Raw genomic sequence first — 21,552 nt, forward strand, 5'->3', positions numbered from 1 at the left:
TTATTGCTTCTTTAATCAGCACAACTGTTTTCAGCTATGCTAACATAATTGCAAAAGGGTTTTCCAATGATCAATTAGCCTTTTCAAATGATAAACTTGGATTAGCAAACACAACGTGCCATTGGAACACAGGACTGATGGTTGCTGATAATGGGCCTCTGTACGCCTATGTAGATATTCCATTAAAAATCAGCCATTTCCAGCTACAATAGCCATTTACAGCATTAACAATGTCTACACTGTATTTCTGATAAATTTGATGTTATTTTAATGGACATTTTAATGCTTTTCTTTCGTAAACAAGGACATTTCTAAGTGACCCAAAACTTTTGAATGGTATTGTGTGTGTGTGTGTGTGTGTGTGTGTGTGTATATATATATATCCTTTGTTAAAATATATTTTCCTTTATTATTTTCCAACCCCACCACCCCTCCCCTAATTGGAGTAAACTAGTTTAGGCCTCTACTTCCAGCTTATACATACTATATAAATTTTATGGACACATGTCACGCCCTGGCCTTGAGAGGCCGGTTGTCTTTAGTTGGTTTGGTCAGGGCGTGAGTATCTATGTTAGAATTTCTATGTTTAGGTTCTAGTTTTCCTATTTCTATGTCTGGCCGGGTGTGATTCCCAATCAGAGGCAGCTGTCGCTGGTTGTCTCTGATTGGGGATCATACTTAGGTAGCCCATTGCCTACTGTGTATTGTGGGATCTTGTTTCTGTTAGGCTGGTGTGTGTATAGCCCTTTGTTGTATATTTATTGAGTAAATAAACATGTACGCTTTTCACGCTGCACCTTGGTCTGACCCGTCTCTCAACGATCGTGACAACACAATTCTATTTTGTTTGTTTTTACTCCTGAACTTCAACCTCTCCGATCATTTTCACGATGTCCATCCGGTTTGCTTCTATATGCCATATCTTTAAAACTGTGCTCTTTCACAAAAGTTCTCAACCTATATACAGTGAGGGAAAAAAGTATTTGATCCCCTGCTGATTTTGTACGTTTGCCCACTGACAAAGAAATGATCAGTCTATAATTTTAATGGTAGGTTTATTTGAACAGTCAGAGACAGAATAACAACAACAAAATCCAGATAAACGCATGTCAAAAATGTTATAAATTGATTTGCATTTTAATGAGGGAAATAAGTATTTGACCCCCTCTCAATCAGAAAGATTTCTGGCTCCCAGGTGTCTTTTATACAGGTAACGAGCTGAGATTAGGAGCACACTCTTAAAGGGAGTGCTCCTAATCTCAGCTTGTTACCTGTATAAAAGACACCTGTCCACAGAAGCAATCAATCAATCAGATTCCAAACTCTCCACCATGGCCAACACCAATGAGCTCTCCAAGGATGTCAGGGACAAGATTGTAGACCTACACAAGGCTGGAGTGGGCTACAAGACCATCGCCAAGCAGCTTGGTGAGAAGGTGACAACAACTGTCAATCTCCCTCGGCCTGGGGCTCCATGCAAGATCTCACCTCGTGGAGTTGCAATGATCATGAGAACGGTGAGGAATCAGCCCAGAACTACACGGGAGGATCTTGTCAATGATCTCAAGGCAGCTGGGACCATAGTCACCAAGAAAACAATTGGTAACACACTATGCCGTGAAGGACTGAAATCCTGCAGCGCCCGCAAGGTCCCCCTGCTCAAGAAAGCACATATACATGCCCATCTGAAGTTTGCCAATGAACATCTGAATGATTCAGAGGAGAACTGGGTGAAAGTGTTGTGGTCAGATGAGACCAAAATGGAGCTCTTTGGCATCAACTCAACTCGCCGTGTTTGGAGGAGGAGGAATGCTGCCTATGACCACAAGAACACCATCCCCACCGTCAAACATGGAGGTGGAAACATTATGCTTTGGGGGTGTTTGTCTGCTAAGGGGACAGGACAACTTCACCGTATCAAAGGGAAGATGGACAGGGCCATGTGCCGTCAAATCTTGGGTGAGAACCTCCTTCCCTCAGCCAGGGCATTGAAAATGGGTCGTGGATGGGTATTGCAGCATGACAATGACCCAAAACACACGGCCAAGGCAACAAAGGAGTGGCTCAAGAAGTAGCACATTAAGGTCCTGGAGTGGCCTAGCCAGTCTCCAGACCTTAATCCCATAGAAAATCTGTGGAGGGAGCTTTGAGTTCATTAAGGTTTGAGTTGCCAAACGTCAGCCTCAAAACCTTAATGACTTGGAGAAGATCTGCAAAGAGGACTGGGACAAAATCCCTCCTGAGATGTGTGCAAACCTGGTGGCCAACTACAAGAAACGTCTGACCTCTGTGATTGCCAACAAGGGTTTTGCCACCAAGTACTAAGTCATGTTTTGCAGAGGGGTCAAATAGTTATTTCCCTCATTAAAATGCAAATCAATTTATAACATTTTTGACATGCGTTTTTCTGGATTTTTTTGTTGTTATTCTGTCTCTCACTGTTCAAATAAACCTACCATTACAATTATAGACTGATCATTTCTTTGTCAGTGTGCAAACGTACAAAATCAGCAGGGGATCAAATACTTTTTTCCCTCACTGTACTTATTATGGACACAGTATGTTTTACATTAGTTATTTTGTTGTTATTAGTCTCAACTTTCAGCTCCATTCAACCCCTCCCATCTATCTCTCTAACACCATCCATAATGGATTTCTATTTGCCATATATTTTTCAACTGTACTGTGATGTTTCACAAAAGTTCTGAACTTTCTATGGCTTGTGTTTGCTAATCCTGAGTGGCGCAGTGGTCTAAGGCACTGCATCGCAGTGCTAACTGTGCCACTAGAGATCCTGGTTCGAATCCAAGCTCTGTCGTAACCGGCCGCGACCGGGAGACTCATGGGCGGCGCACAATTCGTCCAGGGTAGGGGAGGGAATGGCCGGCAGGGATGTAGCTCAGTTGATAGAGCATGGCGTTTGCAACGCCAGGGTTGTGGGTTCGTTTCCCACGGGGGACCAGTATAATTCTTTTTTTTTTATAATAATGTATGCACTCACTAACTGTAAGTCGCTCTGGATAACCCTTCTATTCTCATTGTTTCTACAGATTGAAAATATTTTTTTTTGCAGAAAGTATTATTATATTATTGATCGATTGACTATGACTTTTCAGAGCACCCAGTAGTGCTATCTGCAGGGTTAGCTCCAGGTAAATATTGCAATACTTCAGCCATTCCTGGACCTGTGACCAAAAACAAGCTACAAATGGACAGTACCAAAACAAATGATCTAATGATTGTCTCTTCGCAGCAAAATCTGCAGAGCTGGGAAGATTGTATCCCCCATATAAATAATATTCTATTGGTAGCAAGAATTTTGTATAATGATTTAAATTGAACAATTCTACGTTTTAAATCAGGTGTCGTTTTGCGTATCAGTTCATAAACATTTGCCATGGAATCGGTACGTCAAATCTCTTCCCAACTATTTTGCAATCTATATGGGACGGCTGTCAAGCCTTTGGTCCTTAAATGAAACTGGTATTCTTTTTTATTTATCACAATTTTCTTTAACCAATTATGTTCTTTAATGCAGGGCCGACAGGCAAGTTCCTTACTTTTTCCCCCTTCCACTTTCCTCTTCCATTTTTGCGGTAATGCTGCAATTATTTGGTTGTAATTTTGGGTAGAGCAGACATTTCCATATGTTTTGCGACATAACTCCACCAGTCCTACCGATGATATAATTTACGAAGATTATACCTTTTTTTTTTATATATAATGTTTTTTTAATCAATTAGTATATTTAAGTTTAACCACAATATTTGTTGCATTATTTGTTCTGTCGTTTCTGGAGGATTAAATTGAAATTGCAGCCAACTTTCTATGGCTTGTTTTAGAAATAGTGATATTTTGGAAATGATTTCCTTTTCAAATAACTGAAAGTGAGAGGTTGTAATCTGAATAAAGGGAAAAAGGCCATTCTTGAACATGGGGTGAGACAATCTTACTAATTTGCTAGAGAACCAGTTCAGATTTAAGTATAACTTTTGTATGACTGAAGCTTTTAGTGATAGGTCTAATGCTTTAATATTTAATAATTTCTATCCTCTGAATTCATATTCATTATATACATTTTTATTTATTTTTTATTTATTTTTTATTTAACCTTTATTTAACCAGGTAAGCCAGTTGAGAACAAATTCTCATTTACAACTGCGACCTGGCCAAGATAAAGCAAAGCAGTGCGATAAAAACAACAACACAGAGTTACATATGGGGTAAAACAAAACATAAAGTAAAAAATACCACAGAAAATATATGTACAGTGTGTGCAATTGTAGCAAGTTATGGAGGTAAGGCAATAAATAGGCCATAGTGCAAAATAATTACAATTAGTATTAACACTGGAATGATAGATGTGCAAGAGATGATGTGAAAATCGAGATACTGGGGTGCAAATGAGCAAAATAAATAACAATATGGGGATGAGGTAGTTGGGTGGGCTAATTTCAGAAGGGCTGCGTACAGGTGCAGTGATCGGTAAGGTGCTCTGACAACTGATGCTTAAAGTTAGTGAGGGAGATAAGAGTCTCCAGCTTCAGAGATTTTTGCAGTTTGTTCCAGTCATTGGCAGCAGAGAACTGGAAGGAATGGCGGCCAAAGGAGGTGTTGGCTTTGGGGATGACCAGTGAGATATACCTGCTGGAGCCCATTTAATTTTGTCTGGCTTGCCGTTCCAAATAAAATGGAATATTTTTTTCTCATATAATTTAAAAAACTGTTCGCTAGGTCGTAGGCAAGACCATAAGCAAATAGGTAAACTGGGATAATATTAAAGAGTTCATCAGGGTGATTTTTCCACAAATAGACAGGTATTTCCCTTTCCATGGTAGCAAGATCTTATCTATTTTTGCTAACTTTCTATTAAAATGTATTGGAGTGAGATCATTTATTTATTTTGGGATATGTATTCCGAGTATATCCACATCACCATCAGACCATTTTATTGGTAAACTACACGGTAATGTAAAAATTGTATTTTTGAGTGATCCAATACATAATAAAGTCAATGTATCATAATTTGGTTGTAATCCAGAGAGGTTAGAAAATGTATCTAGATCCTCTATGAGGCTGTGGAGGGATTCAAGTTGTGGATTTAAAAGAAAACATGAATCATCAGCGTAGAATGACACCTTTGTTTTGACACCTTTGTTTTTCTAATCCCTTGATATTATTGTTGGATCTGATTTGAATAGCTAACATTTCGATGGCCATAATAAATAGATATGCCGATAGTGGACAACCTTGGTTTTACTAGCCTATGTGGCTTTCCGCGTGTTAGGCTTGAAGAAGTTTTTAGCGTGTGTCGACATTCCAATAACGCCACTTTAGCGAGATGTTTCAAAATGTTAATGATCTATATATTAAACTGTACTTCAAGTCAATATTTTAAGACAAAAATTAAAGTGTATGCCGTTAAATTTCAGTATTTAAATGTGGGTATTAGGAGCTCTCTAAAGTGCTGCCATCTTATTCTTTATTTTTACTATTTTCTACATTGTAGAATAAAAAATTAAAATAAAGTGTTAAACATTTTAGATTCTTCAAAGTAGCCACACTTTGCCTTGATGACAGCTCTGCACACTCTTGGCATTCTCTCAACCAGCTTCACCTGGAATGCTTTTCCAACAGTCTTGAAGGAGTTCCCACATATGCTGAGCACTTATTGGCTGCTTTTCCTTCACTCTGCGGTCCAACTCATCCCAAACCATCTCAATTGGGTTGAGGTCAGGTGATTGTGGAGGCCAAGTTATCTGATGCAGCACTCCATCACTCTCCTTCTTGGTCTGATAGCCCTTACACAGCCTGGAGGTGTGTTTTGGGTCATTGTCCTGTTGAAAACCAATGATAGTCCCACTAAGCGCAAACCAGATGGGATGGCGTATCGCTGCAGAATGCTGTGGTATCCATGCTGGTTAAGTGTGCCTTGAATTCTAAATAAATCACAGACAGTGTCACCAGCAAAGCAACCCCACACCATAACACCTCCTCCTCCATGCTTCACGGTGGGAACCACACATGTGGAGATCATCCGTTCACCTACTCTGCGTCTCACAAAGACACGGCGGTTGGAACCAAAAATCTCAAATTTGGACTCATCAGACCAAAGGACAGATTTCCACTTGTCTAATGTCCATTGCTCGTGTTTCCCACAGCATTCTGCAGCGATACGCCATCCCATCTGGTTTGCGCTTAGCCCTCCAGGCTGTGTAAGGGCTATTAGACCAAGAAGGAGAGTGATGGAGTGCTGCATCAGATTACCTGGCCTCCACAATCGCCTGACCTCAACCCAATTGAGATGGTTTGGGATGAGTTGGACCGCAGAGTGAAGGAAAAGCAGCCAACAAGTGCTCAGCATATGTGGGAACTCCTTCAAAACTGTTGGAAATGCATTCCTCATGAAGCTGGTTAAGAGTGTGCAAAGCTGTCATCAAGGCAAAGGGTGCCTACTTTGAAGAATCTAAAATCTAAAATATATTGTGTTATTTGTTTAACACTTTTTTTGGTTACTACGTGATTCCATATGTGTTGTTTCATAGTTTTGATGTCTTCACTATTATTCTACAATGTAGAAAATAGTAACAAATAAAGAAAAACCCTTGAATGAGTAGGTGTGTACAAACGTTTGACTGGTACTGTAAGTAAAAATACTTTAAAGCAGTACTTAAGTAGTTTTATATTTTTGACAAGTTTTACTTTACTTCACAAAATTCCTAAAGAAAATATGTACTTTGTTCTCCAATACATTTTCCCTGACACCCAAAAGAACTCGTTACATTTCGAATGCTCAGGCAGGACAGCAATGAGACCAGGCTGAGCAATATGGTCCAATTGATGTACCTGTCAATATAACGCATTGTCATCCCTATGGATCTGTCGGACTCACTTAACACAAATACTGTGTTTGTAAATTATATCTGAGTGTTAGTGTGCCCCTCTCTGTCTGTAAATAAATTTAAAACAATAAAATTGTGCCGTCTGGTTTGCTTAATATAAAGAATTTGACGTATAGCATTTACTTTTTACTTTTACTCAAGCATATGCACAAAATCTGCCTGGTAGTTAACCGACCCTGGCAGATTAATGCTGGTGTGGGCCAGAACTAACTGTTATCTGGGATGAATTGAGAGAATTCCCCCAAACCTGAATTCCAGATAGGCCTGATTACCTATTTGAGTGTTCCATGGTGCAGAGTAGAGAGATCTACTGACGTGCGTAACATAGCAGGTTATATGATGATGGACTGATATCTCTCCATTAGAGACTGTAACATAGCAGGTTATATGATGATGGACTAATATCTCTCCATTAGAGACTGTAACATAGCAGGTTATATGATGATGGACTGATATCTCTCCATTAGAGACTGTAACATAGCAGGTTATATGATGTTGGACTAATATCTCTCCATTAGAGACTGTAACATAGCAGGTTATATGATGTTGGACTAATATCTCTCCATTAGAGACTGTAACATTTACATTTACATTTACATTTTAGTCATTTAGCAGACGCTCTTATCCAGAGCGACTTACAGGAGCAATTAGGGTTAAGTGCCTTGCTCAAGGGCACATTAACGTCATTTAGCAGACGCTCTTAGCCAGAGCGACTCACAAATTGGTGCGTTCACCCTATAGCCAGTGGGATAACCACTTTACAATTTGGGGGGGGTAGAAGGATTACTTTATCCTATCCCAGGTATTCCTTAAAGAGGTGGGGTTTCAAATGTCTCCGGAAGGTGGTGAGTGACTCCGCTGTCCTGGCGTCGTGAGGGAGCTTGTTCCACCATTGGGGTGCCAGAGCAGCGAACAGTTTTGACTGGGCTGAGCGGGAACTATGCTTCCGCAGAGGAAGGGAGCCAGCAGGCCAGAGGTGGATGAACGCAATGCCCTCGTTTGGGTGTAGGGACTGATCAGAGCCTGAAGGTACAGAGGTGCCGTTCCCCTCACTGCTCCATAGGCAAGCACCATGGTCTTGTAGCGGATGCGAGCTTCAACTGGAAGCCAGTGGAGTGTGCGGAGGAGGGGGTGACGTGAGAGAACTTGGGAAGGTTGAACACCAGACGGGCTGCGGCATTCTGGATGAGTTGTAGGGGTTTAATGGCACAGGCAGGGAGGCCAGCCAACAGCGAGTTGCAGTAGTCCAGCCGGGAGATGACAAGTGCCTGGATTAGGACCTGTGCCGCTTCCTGTGTAAGGCAGGGTCGTACTCTCCGAATGTTGTAGAGCATGAACCTGCAGGAGCGGGTCACCGCCTTTGATGTTGGCGGAGAACGACAGGGTGTTGTCCAGGGTCACGCCTAGGCTCTTCGCAGACTCTGGGAGGAGGACACAGCGGAGTTGTCAACCGTGATGGCGAGATCATGGAACGGGCAGTCCTTCCCGGGAGAAAGAGCAGCTCCGTCTTGCCAGGGTTCAGCTTGAGGTGGTGATCCGTCATCCATACTGATATGTCTGCCAGACATGCAGAGATGCGATTCGCCACCTGGTTATCAGAAGGGGGAAAGGAGAAGATTAGTTGTGTATCGTCAGCGTAGCAATGATAGGAAAGGCCATGTGAGGATATGACAGAGCCAAGTGACTTGGTGTATAGGGAGAAAAGGAGAGGGCCTAGAACTGAGCCCTGGGGGACACCAGTGGTGAGAGCACGTGGTGCGGAGACAGCTTCTCGCCACGCCACTTGGTAGGAGCGACCGGTCAGGTAGGACGCAATCCAGGAGTGAGCCGCGCCGGAGATGCCCAGCTCGGAGATAGCAGGTTATATGATGATGGACTAATATCTCTCCATTAGAGACTGTAACATAGCAGGTTATATGATGTTGGACTAATATCTCTCCATTAGAGACTGTAACATAGCAGGTTATATGATGATGGACTGATATCTCTCCATTAGAGACTGTAACATAGCAGGTTATATGATGATGGACTAATATCTCTCCATTAGAGACTGTAACATAGCAGGTTATATGATGTTGGACTAATATCTCTCCATTAGAGACTGTAACATAGCAGGTTATATGATGATGGACTGATATCTCTCCATTAGAGACTGTAACATAGCAGGTTATATGATGTTGGACTAATATCTCTCCATTAGAGACTGTAACATAGCAGGTTATATGATGATGGACTGATATCTCTCCATTAGAGACTGTAACATAGCAGGTTATATGATGATGGACTAATATCTCTCCATTAGAGACTGTAACATAGCAGGTTATATGATGATGGACTAATATCTCTCCATTAGAGACTGTAACATAGCAGGTTATATGATGTTGGACTAATATCTCTCCATTAGAGACTGTAACATAGCAGGTTATATGATGTTGGACTAATATCTCTCCATTAGAGACTGTAACATAGCAGGTTATATGATAATGGACTAACATCTCTCCATTAGAGACTGTAACATAGCAGGTTATATGATGATGGACTAATATCTCTCCATTAGAGACTGTAACATAGCAGGTTATATGATGTTGGACTAATATCTCTCCATTAGAGACTGTAACATAGCAGGTTATATGATGATGGACTAATATCTCTCCATTAGAGACTGTAACATAGCAGGTTATATGATGTTGGACTAATATCTCTCCATTAGAGACTGTAACATAGCAGGTTATATGATGATGGACTAATATCTCTCCATTAGAGACTGTAACATAGCAGGTTATATGATGTTGGACTAATATCTCTCCATTAGAGACTGTAACATAGCAGGTTATATGATGAGGGACTAATATCTCTCCATTAGAGACTCCCTGTAGTCATATGTTTGGTTATGTCCCAAATGGCACCTATTCCGTACATAGTGCACTACTTTTGACCAGCGCTCCAGGGCTCCAGGGCTCCAGGGCTCTGGTCAAAAGTAGTGCACTATGAAGAGAATAGGTCCCTTTTGGGACAGACCCACAAATATATGACTACAGGAAGTCTCTAATGGAGAGATATTAGTATATAATAGGGTGCAATTCAGGAAGTGGCCAATATGACTGATAATGATGGAGAGACAGAACAGAATAGGGGGAGGAGGGTTAGGGGGAGGAGAAGAGGAAACCCCTGCAATGTGTAAGAATATAAATGCTGGGGCATGCAGCATCAGTCAGACAAAACAAGTAGCCTACCAACTTCACCATCACTCAGGAGCATCCCTGGACACGGAGCCTACAAATAATTAACTGGAACATGACTTCTTCTACACACTGTACGTCTGACGTCACACTAATCCGCCGTTCTCCTTGGTCACAGAAGCTGGGTTGGATTTTTTGTATTCTGTCACTCACTCTCTTGCTCTGCTCTCCTTTCAGATCTCTCACTCCTCTCGGTGCTCGTTGTGTTAGTTAAGACGAGTCCCGTGCCCAGCGCGCTCTCTGATCTCAAGACCTCGGGATGGACCTCAGGAGAGGAGCTCGCGACAGACTCGTTCTCAGGTGAAACGGGCGCGCCACCGAAGTGGGAGCAAATTGTCAAGATGCTTGTTCACGAGGTAACCACCTTCAGAGACCAACAGGTGAGTTGTTTTATGTGTGTTTTCCATTTTGAACGTTATAGTTGAAAACGACAATAAACATTGAAAATAATAAATTAAACCAATCTGAAAAATATAACTTTTATTCCTCCTTGTGTTGTAGTTTGTGGAGGAGTTTCAGAAGCCTGTGGAAGAGATGTCATCGTTCACACAGCACCAGGTCCCCTCCACCCCCCCACACCTCTCCAAGACACTTTGCTTCACCTCCAAAAAGGTAAAGATGGAGATCAATTAATGTCTCTGACCTGTGTCTGGAATTCTTTCCAAATAACGAAGCTACGGTATTCCTTTTGTGATCGAAATGAAAAATCCCCTAACTGAAAAATACGCATTTAAATGGTAGAAGCAGATGGACTGTAAGGTAGCAACATGCAAAGATCTTTATTGTCTGACAGTCTGAGCCTAGTTCCTCTGTTTCTTCCTTCTAGAATCTAGGCCCTAGGGAGTTTAAATAAAATGTGACTAATTGATGAATTGATTGAGGGTGTTTGTTGTCCCCTCTCCTAAAGGAGGCATGTCTGCAGGAGATCAGTCGTGGTCTGCAGGTGTACCAGGTTCTTCTCCAGCACGTTAAGGCTGAATACCCACAATCCACCCTGCTCCCCTCTGTCACACACCAGACCACAGTCCTGATAGGGCTGGTCAAAGACCAGGTATGTAATATAAAAGTTATAGTATTACATTGGAATACTACTTAAATAGCATTTAAAAAATAAAAAAGTTGACTTTCATTGTAGTCCATGGGCTGATTTCCCAGACTTGCATTAATTCAGATGCCTACATTTTAGCACAGTCTTGTGGCACACAGATGCCCTAACGTAGTGTATCTCTCTCTCTCTCTCTCTCCAGATGAAGGCTGCTGAGGTAGTACAGGATGTGTCTGCCAGTGAGAGGGAGCGTGTGCTGGGTGAGGTGACTACAGGGACAGAGTGGGAGAGGAAGACCAGCGTTCACACCATCCTTAGGGAGCTACGTAACTTCCTGGTTGACACCAAGAGAGCCCTCTGCGGCATGGGAAAGAGGGGAAAAGGCTTCCAGTAACCATGACAACACCGCTGTGGGCAGAGGGTGTGTTATAGCAGGCCTGGTGCAGAAACCTGCAGTGTCTTATTCTCTAATGCAGTGGTTTCTTTTTATTTATTTATTGAATGTAGTACTTGACTGAACTTGAACTTGAAAATGATCAAAATATTTATGGTTGACATAAAATGCACTGAATTAATTTATTTTATTTGATTCATTCATTTGATCTCGTGAAGCTTTGTGCCTCATGTATACATTCTAGTAACTTTTTATACAAATATATATTTATAGCAAATAGTGTTATTTATTTCCATACAAATGGACTCCGAATGTATTTTTCTAATGATATGCTGTTGATGGATTTCAAGCTCAGAATTAAATGCATCTCCAAGTGCCTTAACAGTACATCAGTGACTTCATGTTGGACAGACACTGTGACAAATGTCGTGGATACAAAAATGAATAATAAATGGTCTCAGAGAATAGAGAAATGTGTTGCTCCTGTGTTGTTTGTTTACTGAACATAGTTTCAACCAGATGGTTATTTGCACGTTGTCATCACAACAAAACATTATTTCCACTGATCGATAGGTGAATTGACCAACCAGTGAATCACAACAAACAGTCATCTTCTCTCAAAGGTGATTTATAGACAAAGTCAGGTCCACTTTCAACCAACAGGCAGACATTTAAAGTAAAAAGACAAACACAGATCCATGACCAAATGACAAGATAACAAAGTTGTACATGTTCCCAAACAGAGAGGAAACAAAACAAGAGAGAAACGTTGGTCACTCCGCAGTAATGGAGCGGTTTCAAAATATGATGTCCATCACGCCCTTGGGTGTTTCAGAATAAGAAGAACGTTCAGAGCTTCATGTCTCCGACACAACCTGAGTGACGTGACACTGAAAGTTCCAACCAACCTATAATATATGGGCCATATAGAAATTGGTGAGGGTAAGATGGCGTCCGTTTCCGTGGTGACAGCTGGGAGTCACATGACCACGGTTGGAGGTGGTGATTGGCCGGGTCAGGGTTGTCCTCAGCCCCACAGCAGACTGGAAGAGAAAAAACAAGGTCAGAGGTCATCTTCGTCTGAATAGTACGGCTCCCCATTCCCTATATAGTGCACTACTTTGACCAGAGCCATGGAACACTATTCCCTATATCAGGTGGCCAAACCCCAGACAGACAGACAGACACACAGTATACCTTAGGATGTTTGGCTCAGGCATTCCAGGATCCCCCCCCCGTGCAAAACCTGTCAATCAAAAAACAAAGGAGAGCAGAGATGAAGAGAAGCAAATTGTTGAAGAGATGTTAGTTGCACTCCCGAACTTCGTTTTTTCAAAGCCTGCTTAACATCTGTTTGTATCTGAGCTGTTTTCCAATAGAACAGGCTCCATCATATCCTCGGACTCAAACTGGCCATTGTAGTTATCTAGCATCAGTAGCTTGCTCCTGAGAAGGGGTGAACATGCGTGTTGCGTAACCAACTCTTGAAGAGTCATAACATTCCAGACCTGAGCATCGGGCAGACAGCGTCGGGATTTCCCCTACTTCCTGACCCTTCCTCAACCCCTCTCTCTTTCTCGCCTTCTCTTTGTCCCCAATCTCTCTCTCTCCCTTTCCTCCTCTGTTTCCCTCTCCCCCCTCTCCTCCTGGCCAGCAGTTGTCCCTGTGGTCCAATAGAGATGTCAGGGAAGGAAGCTGAATGTTGGAACTGACTACCCTAATAGCTAAGACACATCGCAAAGATGAACGGCTAAAAGCAGCCACGGTGGCCACGATGTGCTAGCGATCATTTGCTGGGTGTGAACGAACGGCGGAGATTCAACATCTAGAACCGTCTGGAAATGTTTTTTGGTCTCTAACACCTGTTACTGACCGGTGAGAGAGGGGAGGGGATAAGAGAATAGCAACCTTTAAGAGTGGACAGCTAGCTTGTGAAACTCAGTCAGTGTGTCATCATAAGTTACATTTCGGTTTCTGCAACCATTCATTCACTCCATTCATTCATGCCACATTGCATCACCATCCTCATTCCTGACACTGCAGACATTCTGGGTTTCCCCATCACATTCTCTGAAGATAGTTAGTGTGTGTGTGTGTGTGTGTGTGTGTGTGTGTGTGTGTGTGTGTGCGCATACTGTGTATCCATGCTAGCTTGCGGTAGACACTCAGAGGTTCCCCCAGTGTAACTATCTCCCTCCCAGAGAAGCTGTAACCACTCCGGAGCTAAATATAACTACTGGTCTGGTACCAAAACATTAGCCCACGTAGCATAAGAGATGCGCTGTGCGAATCAAAATTGTTGATACCCAATAGCAATGTGCATTCTGCACTGGTCTCTGAATACAAGTCATGGTGCCCCCACACAAACCATAACCCTCAGTTTGCACCTAGAGAGGAGAGGGGGATCCTTGGAAAGGAGCGGTGCAGTTTCATCAAAAAATGGACAGCTGTGCCATATAGATTGCAAAATAGTTGGGAAGAAATGTTTGATGTACCGATTCCATGGCACATGGTTTATATATATATAGGGGATTCAACCATCCCAGCTCTGCAGATTTTGCTGCGAAGAGAATCATTAGATCATTTGTTTTGGTACTGTCCATATGTAGCTTGTTTTTGGTCGCAGGTTCAGGAATGGCTGAAGGATTGCAATATTTACCTGGAGCTAACTCTGCAAATAGCACTGCTGGGTGATTTGAAGTCATTGTCAATCAATCAATAATATAATAATACTTTTAGCAAAAATGTTTTTCTTTAATTTACAATCTGTAGAAACTATGAGAATAGAAAGGTTCAGAACTTTTGTGAAACATCACAGCACAGCTGAAAAATATATGGCAAATAGAAATCAAAACTGGATGGTGTTAAGAGATAGATTGGAGGGGTTGAGGGTAGCTGAAGGATGGGATTAAAAACAAACAAAAGATGTTGTAAAATATATTGTGTCCGTAAACATGTACAGTACCAGTCAAAAGTTTGGACACACCTACTCATTCAAGGGTTTTTCTTTATTTTTTACAATGTTTTACATTGTAGAATAATAGTGAAGACATCAAAACTATGAAATAACACATATGGAATCATGTAGTAACCAAAAAAGTGTTAAACAAATCAAAATATATTTTATATTTGAGATTCTTCAAATAGCCACCCTTTGCCTTGACAGCTTTGCATACTCTTGGCATTCTCTCAACCAGCTTCATGAGGTAGTCACCTGGAATGCATTTCAATTAACAAGTGTGCCTTCTCAAAAGCTAATTTGTGGGATTTCTTTCCTTCTTAATGCGTTTGAGCCAATCAGTTGTGTTGTGACATGGTGGGGGGGGTATACAGAAGATAGCCCTATTTGGTAAAATACCAAGTCCATATTATGGCAAGAACATCCTCTGTAGCTCAGCTGGTAGAGCACAGCGCTTGTAACGCCAGGGTAGTGGGTTCGATCCCTGGGACCACCCATACACAATAATGTATGCACGCACGACTGTAAGTCGCTTTGGATAAAAGCGTCTGCTAAATGGCATATTATATTATAAGAACAGCTCAAATAAGCAAAGAGAAACGACAGTCCATCATTACTTTAAGACATGAAGGTCAGTCAATACGGAACATTAAGAACTTTGAAAGTTTCTTCAAATGCAGTCGCAAAAACCATCAAGCGCTATGATGAAACTGGCTCTCATGAGGACCGCCACAGGAAAGGAAGACCCAGAGTTACCTCTGCTGCAGAGGATAAGTTCATTAGAGTTACCAGCCTCAGAAATTGCAGCCCCAATAAATGCTTCACAGAGTTCAAGTCACAGACACATCTCAACATTAACTGTTCAGAGGGGACTGTGTGAATCAAGGCTTTATGGTTGAATTGATGCAAAGAAACCACTACTAAAGGACACCAATAAGAATAAGAGACCTGCTTGGGCCAAGAAACACGAGCAATGGACATTAGACCGGTGGAAATTTGTCCTTTGGTCTGGAGTCCAAATTGGAGATTTTTGGTTCCAATCGCCATGTCTTTCTGAGAAGCGGTGGGTGAACGGATGACCTCTGCATGTGTATTTTCCACCGTAAAGCATGGAGGAGATTGTGTTATGGTGAGGGGGTGCTTTGCTGGTGACACTGTCTGTGATTTATTTAGAATTCAAGGCACACTTAAACAGCATGGCTACCACAACATTCTGCAGCGATACACCATCCCATCTGGTTTGGACTTAGTGGGACTATCATTTGTTTTTCAACAGGACAATGACCCAACACACCTCCAGGCTGTGTAAGGGCTATTTGACCAAGAAGGAGAGTGATGGAGCGCTGCATCAGATGACCTGGCCTCCACAATCACCTGACCTCAATGCAATTGAGACGGTTTGGGATGAGTCGGACCGCAGAGTGATGGAAAAGCAGCAAACAAGTGCTCAGCATATGTGGGAACTCCTTCAAGACTGTTGGAAAAGCAGTCCAGGTGAAGCTGGTTGAGAGAATGCCAAAAGTGTGCAAAGCTGTCATCAAGGCACAGGGTGGCTATTTCAACAATCTCAAATATAAAATATGTTTTGATTTGTTTAACACTTTTTGGGTTACTACATGATTCCATATGTGTTATTTCTTAGTGTTGATGTCTTCACTATTATTCTACAATGTAAAAAATAGTAAAAATAAAGAAAAACCCTTGATTGAGTAGGTGTATCCAAACATTGACTGGTAGTGTATATAGTATGTATAAGCTGGAAGTAGAAGCTTAAGTGTTGTTATCCATTAGTTTACTCCAATTAGGGGAGGGGTGGTAGGGTTAGGGTAAAATAATAAAGGAAAATATATTTACAAAAAAAATATATGGGGGATTGGAAATGATGCAGACAATTACATTGATGGAAGCTACAATCTATCTGCAATATTAAAGCTGATCTACCCCCCTATTTATAAATTCGAGTTAGGGGAAGCTCGTTTGCGTATTGCGACCACTGCATGCGATTGGAATTGCATTATCAGCTGTATGTTTTTCCTATTTCAATTAGGTAATTTTAGATAAGCCACGCCACCACCCCCACATTTATGGAGATTTGTGGCCGTCGCCTGACAAAGGGATTTCCTGTCGAAATAATAGCTAAACCAGCTAGTTAGACTTTTCCCAAACTCGGTCCTGGGGACTCCAAATGGTGCACATTTAGTTTTTTGCCATAGCACTACACAGCCGATTCAAATGATCAACTCATCACTGTGTAGTACTAGGGCAAAACCCAAAAATGTACTAACCATGTGGTGTGTGTGCGCTGGGGTAGCTGTAGTAAGACAGCGCTGTGGCTGAAGCGTTCAGGGTCAAATGGCGAGATCAGAATCATGGTTCCCCACGGGAAAAACCAACCTTTTTTTAGTTAGCTAGTTTCCCTTGACAGCTAGGGCGTACCTGTGTTAATTCAGGGACTGTCTCTATCAGGTTTCATTTCCCAATTCACACTCCTAGCTATGATAACTGACTACTGTGAACCACAGCTCAGCGTTTCCCAAATTTGGTTGGTTTCTCGCGTGGGGGCCCATGATTCTGATCTCGCCTGTGACACGCGAAAGCCGTACACACACATATCAAAGCAGTAGCGCACCGCTGCAGAACATTTGACCCTGAACGCTTCAGCCACAGCGCTGTCTTACCCCAGCGCACACACGCCACACAAACAAACTAAGGTTTAACACTAAGAGCCCCAATGTGTGTTTAGCCTAATTTCCTTTGACAGCTGGGGCATATCTGCGTTAATTAATTCAGGGACTGTTTCTCTCTGGTTTAATTTTCCCATTCACACCCCTGGCTATGATAACTGACCACCGTGAGCCACAGCTCAGTGTTTCCCAAACTCGGTCCTGGTGTGCACATTGTGTTTTTAGCCTGCGCTAGGACACCCGGCTGCTAACATGCTAAGCTAATCGGCTAGGCCCGTACTAACCCAGATAGAGCACCGTGGGGATGAAACCCCAGCGGATGACGAACTGTCCGGCCTGGAACACCGTCTGCAGCCGTTGTTTGGTCTCTTTGCTGAGCTTCGCCATGGTACTATACAGGTAAACCCCGGCTAAGGTACACAGATATCTAGCGAGTTCACAGATTCTGTGAAGGACGTGAAAAAGCGGAAGTCGACGGAGGAAGCTTGGCCGTAAAGCAAGGCAGGTGGTTTTGCTTTTTGCGACAGTTGGTACAATCACAATTGTGACGAGCGCCACTTTGTGGGCGCAATGGGAAATGTTTATCTGCTCCAAGTTTCTCGGTTACCCAGAAGTAAAATTCTCCCGAAAATTGTCACTTCTATCCGTTTACACGTGAATCTTTCCATGTGAGATTAGCTCCAAGCAAACTCCTCATACTTCTCAAATGAACATTACGCCTAAAATTAAAATAATACATTCTGAAATATGCTTGCTCATAACATACAAACTGGCTGCATACTTTCACTCAGATGTTTGTGTTTGAGAACTAGGCCCATCATGTTATCTCCTGAGTGAGGATGAGTGAGTGTGTGTGTGTTTGCATGTATTACTGCACTGTTGGTGCTAGAAACACAAGCATTTCGCTACACCCGCAATAACATCTGCTAAACATATGTGTGACCAATAACATTTGATTCGAAGAAAAGCAACAGACATATAGTGAAATATAGAAAGACTTTATTCTCAGAGAGAGTATCTCTATCAGTGAGTTATCTTCAGACAGAAAAGCCAAAACAACAACTGAAGTCCAATAATATGTACAGATTCATGACATCCCGTAAAGCAACAGAATACAGTAACATGATTGTTATTGTTCCACCATATGAATATAAAACTGATCTAGAACACTGACTGACAGAACTCTGGGACTGATAGAACACTGGTTCTAGAACACAAAGGTTCCAGAAGGGCAGACTTTATTCTGCATTCAGATGTCCAGTAGGAAACAACAGTGTTCTGTCTGACCTACAGACTCCCAACCATAGAAATAGAATGAATAGAATGGGCATCACCATTCAAGTCAATGATGGCATAATGGGTGGACTGGCGGCCATTGCGAGTGTGCCCATAGGAGCAAAGCAGGAAGTAAAAGCAGTATGTGTACACATCAATATGTGCTGTGATTTGTTTAAACTCAACTGACATTACAAGCCACATCAGTTAACAATTTGAATGAACATTCCACATTACCTTGGAAATGATTGCATCACAATACCAGGCAGCCATTGCGAGTGTACCTATGGGTTTACCAGTCAAATTGCCAGGGTTAGAGCTTCCAAGCCCGTTCTATCCATTCTATTTCTATGCTCCCAAAACTTCTCTCCATCTGCACTGCAGTGAACTTTATTGCCACCAAATGGAGAAGAGTGTGACTTTCTGACTCATATGTTCTGCTAGTCAGCAGTACACCTATCCTCAAAGGGTGTTATTTATGTGTATTACGTTATAAAGCAGGTGATGAAATACCAGAGAACAGATTAATTAAAGATCAACCAATCAATCAATAAAGATCAACCCTTGCTTGAATAGGCCTACTCCCAATTCCCTAGCCCCTATACCCACTACTCCTAAGCCTAGGGATGTGTTTGGGATGGTGGTGGTGGGTTTGGGAGTGAGGCCTGTATCGTGCAGGGTTCGGTTCTTCTTGTGCTTTAACACTGAAGGGATTAAATACTGCTAAAACAACAACAACTATCTCTCTCGCAGGAAAATAGCACACATATAACTAGACTTTCTGCTGTACATAGAACACCACAGTTAAAAATGTAGACTCTGCAATATGACATCAGCATACAGGGTGGGGGTGACTTCCTGCTGAATCACTCCTTTCCCCTTTCGTTGGAGCGTCCCTGCGCGCCTCCGCCATATGCACAAGTGTCCCAAAGCTGAGGGAGTGGAAATGATCGAGGGTGTAGGGGGGCTAATTAGACCCTCCGATAGCCACTTCGGCCAAGCCAGCAAGGCTGCAGGCTTCAGAGCCAAGTGCTATCCTGACACGCACTGTGATATGTTTGCAATTTGATACAAAAGAATGGAGAGGCGTGCCTAATTATAAGCCCCTTGCAGTTGTCTGATTTCAAGATTTGACACATGTAACAGATGGAAAAACCTCACAAATTAAACATTTAACTGTTACTGAGGTTTATATCTTGTAAAATGACAGGGGGATTTGTTAATTTGAATTTCATGCTCATTTTATTATTTACAAGTGGAACATGAATTAGATCATTCAAGTCAGTAGTGTGTCCCGAAGTTGATGGGTTTAGTGATCCCTCTGGAAGTCACCCTCTGAGTTTCATCAGCAACGTGACAACGGAGGGCCCTCCAAGCGAGTTGGTAGGGGAGAGGGGGTGGTTTGGGATTCACTGTTACACTTATATCAATACTGTTAGCAGGAAGTCACACCACTGTGTATGATGATGTCATATTGCGGAGTGTATCTTTAAAAACCCAAGTCTCTCTCTTCATCACAGTTTACAAAAACAGTTCACACATCATCATACAAACATTAAAACAAACCCACCCCAATCAACTTACTGATCGGAAACATAACGACCCCAATCAACTTGTTTATTAATCCAATCCGATCAGTGAGAAAAGAACCAAAGAGAGATAGATATTGCTTCTAATAGGATGACATCAATCAATACTTTTCAGACATTTACGACATTCATAATTTTTTTGGGGGTTTCTATAATTTAGCAATCTGTCATTTAATCATTACGTGGGATGCAGAATTATTCAGACTGGATGAATAAATAGTTGCTATGGCAATGAGTGTGAACTTGGCATTGTGTTGGGGTTGTTCAAACCCTAGTGCATGATGAGTAGGAACACAGGATTACCACCTGGGGTGGGGGGGCGTGGTCAGGAGGGACAAACAGGAGTCTTTTAAATACTCCATTTCCAAACCCTTTCAAAAAACAGTTGTAGTGAGTCACTCTGTCCAGTCTCGAGTTCTGTATGGTTACCACCAGGGGGGGGTGGTTTAGTAACTCCAGGGTTGAGTGATGGACCCAGGCTCCCAGGCTCCCTGGACCCAGGCTCTCGCTTTGGGGAGAGAGGAGTGGGAGGAGAGGAGCCGGCCTTTGGAGGTGGGAAGCTGTCCTACTGGAGAAGAAGAGGTGGGGGAGATGAAGAATGGTGTGGAGAGGAAATAAGTGGGGATGGTGAAGAGAGGAGGGGGACGAGGGGGAATGTGTTAATGACTTTGTGTTCCAGTCCCACTGGCAGGCTGTTAGTCCAGGTCAAAGGTACAGGGGCATGAGGTTAGAAGGTTTAGATGGGGGGGTGAGAAGTCAAGGGTTAAATGTCAGGGTTCACAGGTCACTCCTAAAGTGCACGCTGATGCTTGGCGAGCGCTTGATGTGGTTGGGGGAGGGGCTTATATAGCCTAGCTCCTCCTCCTGTAGGCTGCCACTGCACGAATAGCGGGCAGCCTCTGGGTTACTACGGTTACCTCCAGTGTTGTTTCCTTCATAGGAGCGGGAGAACACGGCGCTGGCTGTACGCGATAGGCTGCTCAGAGCGCTATGGCCCGGCCCCTTGGGCACCGAATGGCTGGACGTCAGCGTCAGACGTTTGATTGACAGATCCAGGTTCTCGACCAGGGCCTGCCCCCCTGGAGGACAAGCCTCCTTCTCCTTATGCGACCGTCCGCCTAAATGCCACTTCCTGCTTCCTGTCTTGGTCCCTCCCACTCCAAGGGTGATACTGTTGCTGATAGTGATGGTGGGCGGAGTCAGCAAGTCTGGGCTGGCCCCTCTTGTAGGCCACACCCCTTCATCCACTTCCGAGATCTCCATCAACTCGTCCGGGGAACCCAAATCCACTGCGTCTAACAAGAGAGGGAGGAAGGGAGAGAGACGGGGGGAGAGAGCGAGAAAGAGAAGGAGAGAGGAGTTAGTTGTCATTAAATGACAGAGAGTAGAATGGTAGAGCAGGCTACAGCACAGGACAGGAGAGGGGTAGCCAGCTAGCAGTGGTTGAAGTGGGCTGGTGCTGACC

At 42.8% G+C, this 21,552-nt stretch overlaps 2 protein-coding genes and 1 long non-coding RNA gene across 5 annotated transcripts in view; 1 reads left to right on the forward strand and 2 right to left on the reverse strand.

Annotated features, from left to right (window-relative positions):
* The first annotated feature begins 10,196 nt into the window (after positions 1-10,196).
* On the forward strand, positions 10,197-11,580 carry il6 (interleukin 6 (interferon, beta 2)). Its single transcript, XM_041885065.1, has 5 exons — positions 10,197-10,215; positions 10,319-10,521; positions 10,643-10,753; positions 11,049-11,192; positions 11,389-11,580. Exons 1-5 carry the CDS (start codon positions 10,197-10,199, stop codon positions 11,578-11,580), a joined length of 669 nt encoding a protein of 222 aa, XP_041740999.1.
* A 612-nt stretch (positions 11,581-12,192) lies between these two features.
* Positions 12,193-17,726, reverse strand: LOC121572275. Its single transcript, XR_006001862.2, has 3 exons — positions 17,508-17,726; positions 12,778-12,826; positions 12,193-12,623 (listed from the first exon to the last, which is right to left on the reverse strand). It is a non-coding gene; the product is annotated as an uncharacterized LOC121572275 (long non-coding RNA).
* Positions 17,727-20,400: 2,674 nt separating this feature from the next.
* LOC121572276 (hyccin) overlaps positions 20,401-21,552 on the reverse strand; it is a 39,685-nt gene continuing 38,533 nt past the window's right edge. For 2 of the 3 annotated variants that reach the window (XM_041884296.2, XM_041884297.2), the window contains exon 12: positions 20,401-21,382. In XM_041884296.2, coding sequence (XP_041740230.1) covers positions 20,865-21,382 — 518 coding nt within the window. In that variant the 3' untranslated portion in view covers positions 20,401-20,864. The remainder of the gene's footprint in view (positions 21,383-21,552) is intronic. The other variant, XM_041884298.1, reaches the window with a different exon arrangement.

This window comes from Coregonus clupeaformis, chromosome 8 (genome assembly GCF_020615455.1).
Source record: "Coregonus clupeaformis isolate EN_2021a chromosome 8, ASM2061545v1, whole genome shotgun sequence".
NCBI classification, from domain to species: Eukaryota; Metazoa; Chordata; class Actinopteri; order Salmoniformes; family Salmonidae; genus Coregonus; species Coregonus clupeaformis.

Excerpts from the sequence above, each read along its gene's own strand:
- il6 (XM_041885065.1), top strand. Across the intron at positions 10,522-10,642 it reads CCACCTTCAGAGACCAACAG|TTTGTGGAGGAGTTTCAGAA; the intron begins GTGAGTTGTTTT and ends CTTGTGTTGTAG. Across the intron at positions 11,193-11,388 it reads TAGGGCTGGTCAAAGACCAG|ATGAAGGCTGCTGAGGTAGT; the intron begins GTATGTAATATA and ends CTCTCTCTCCAG.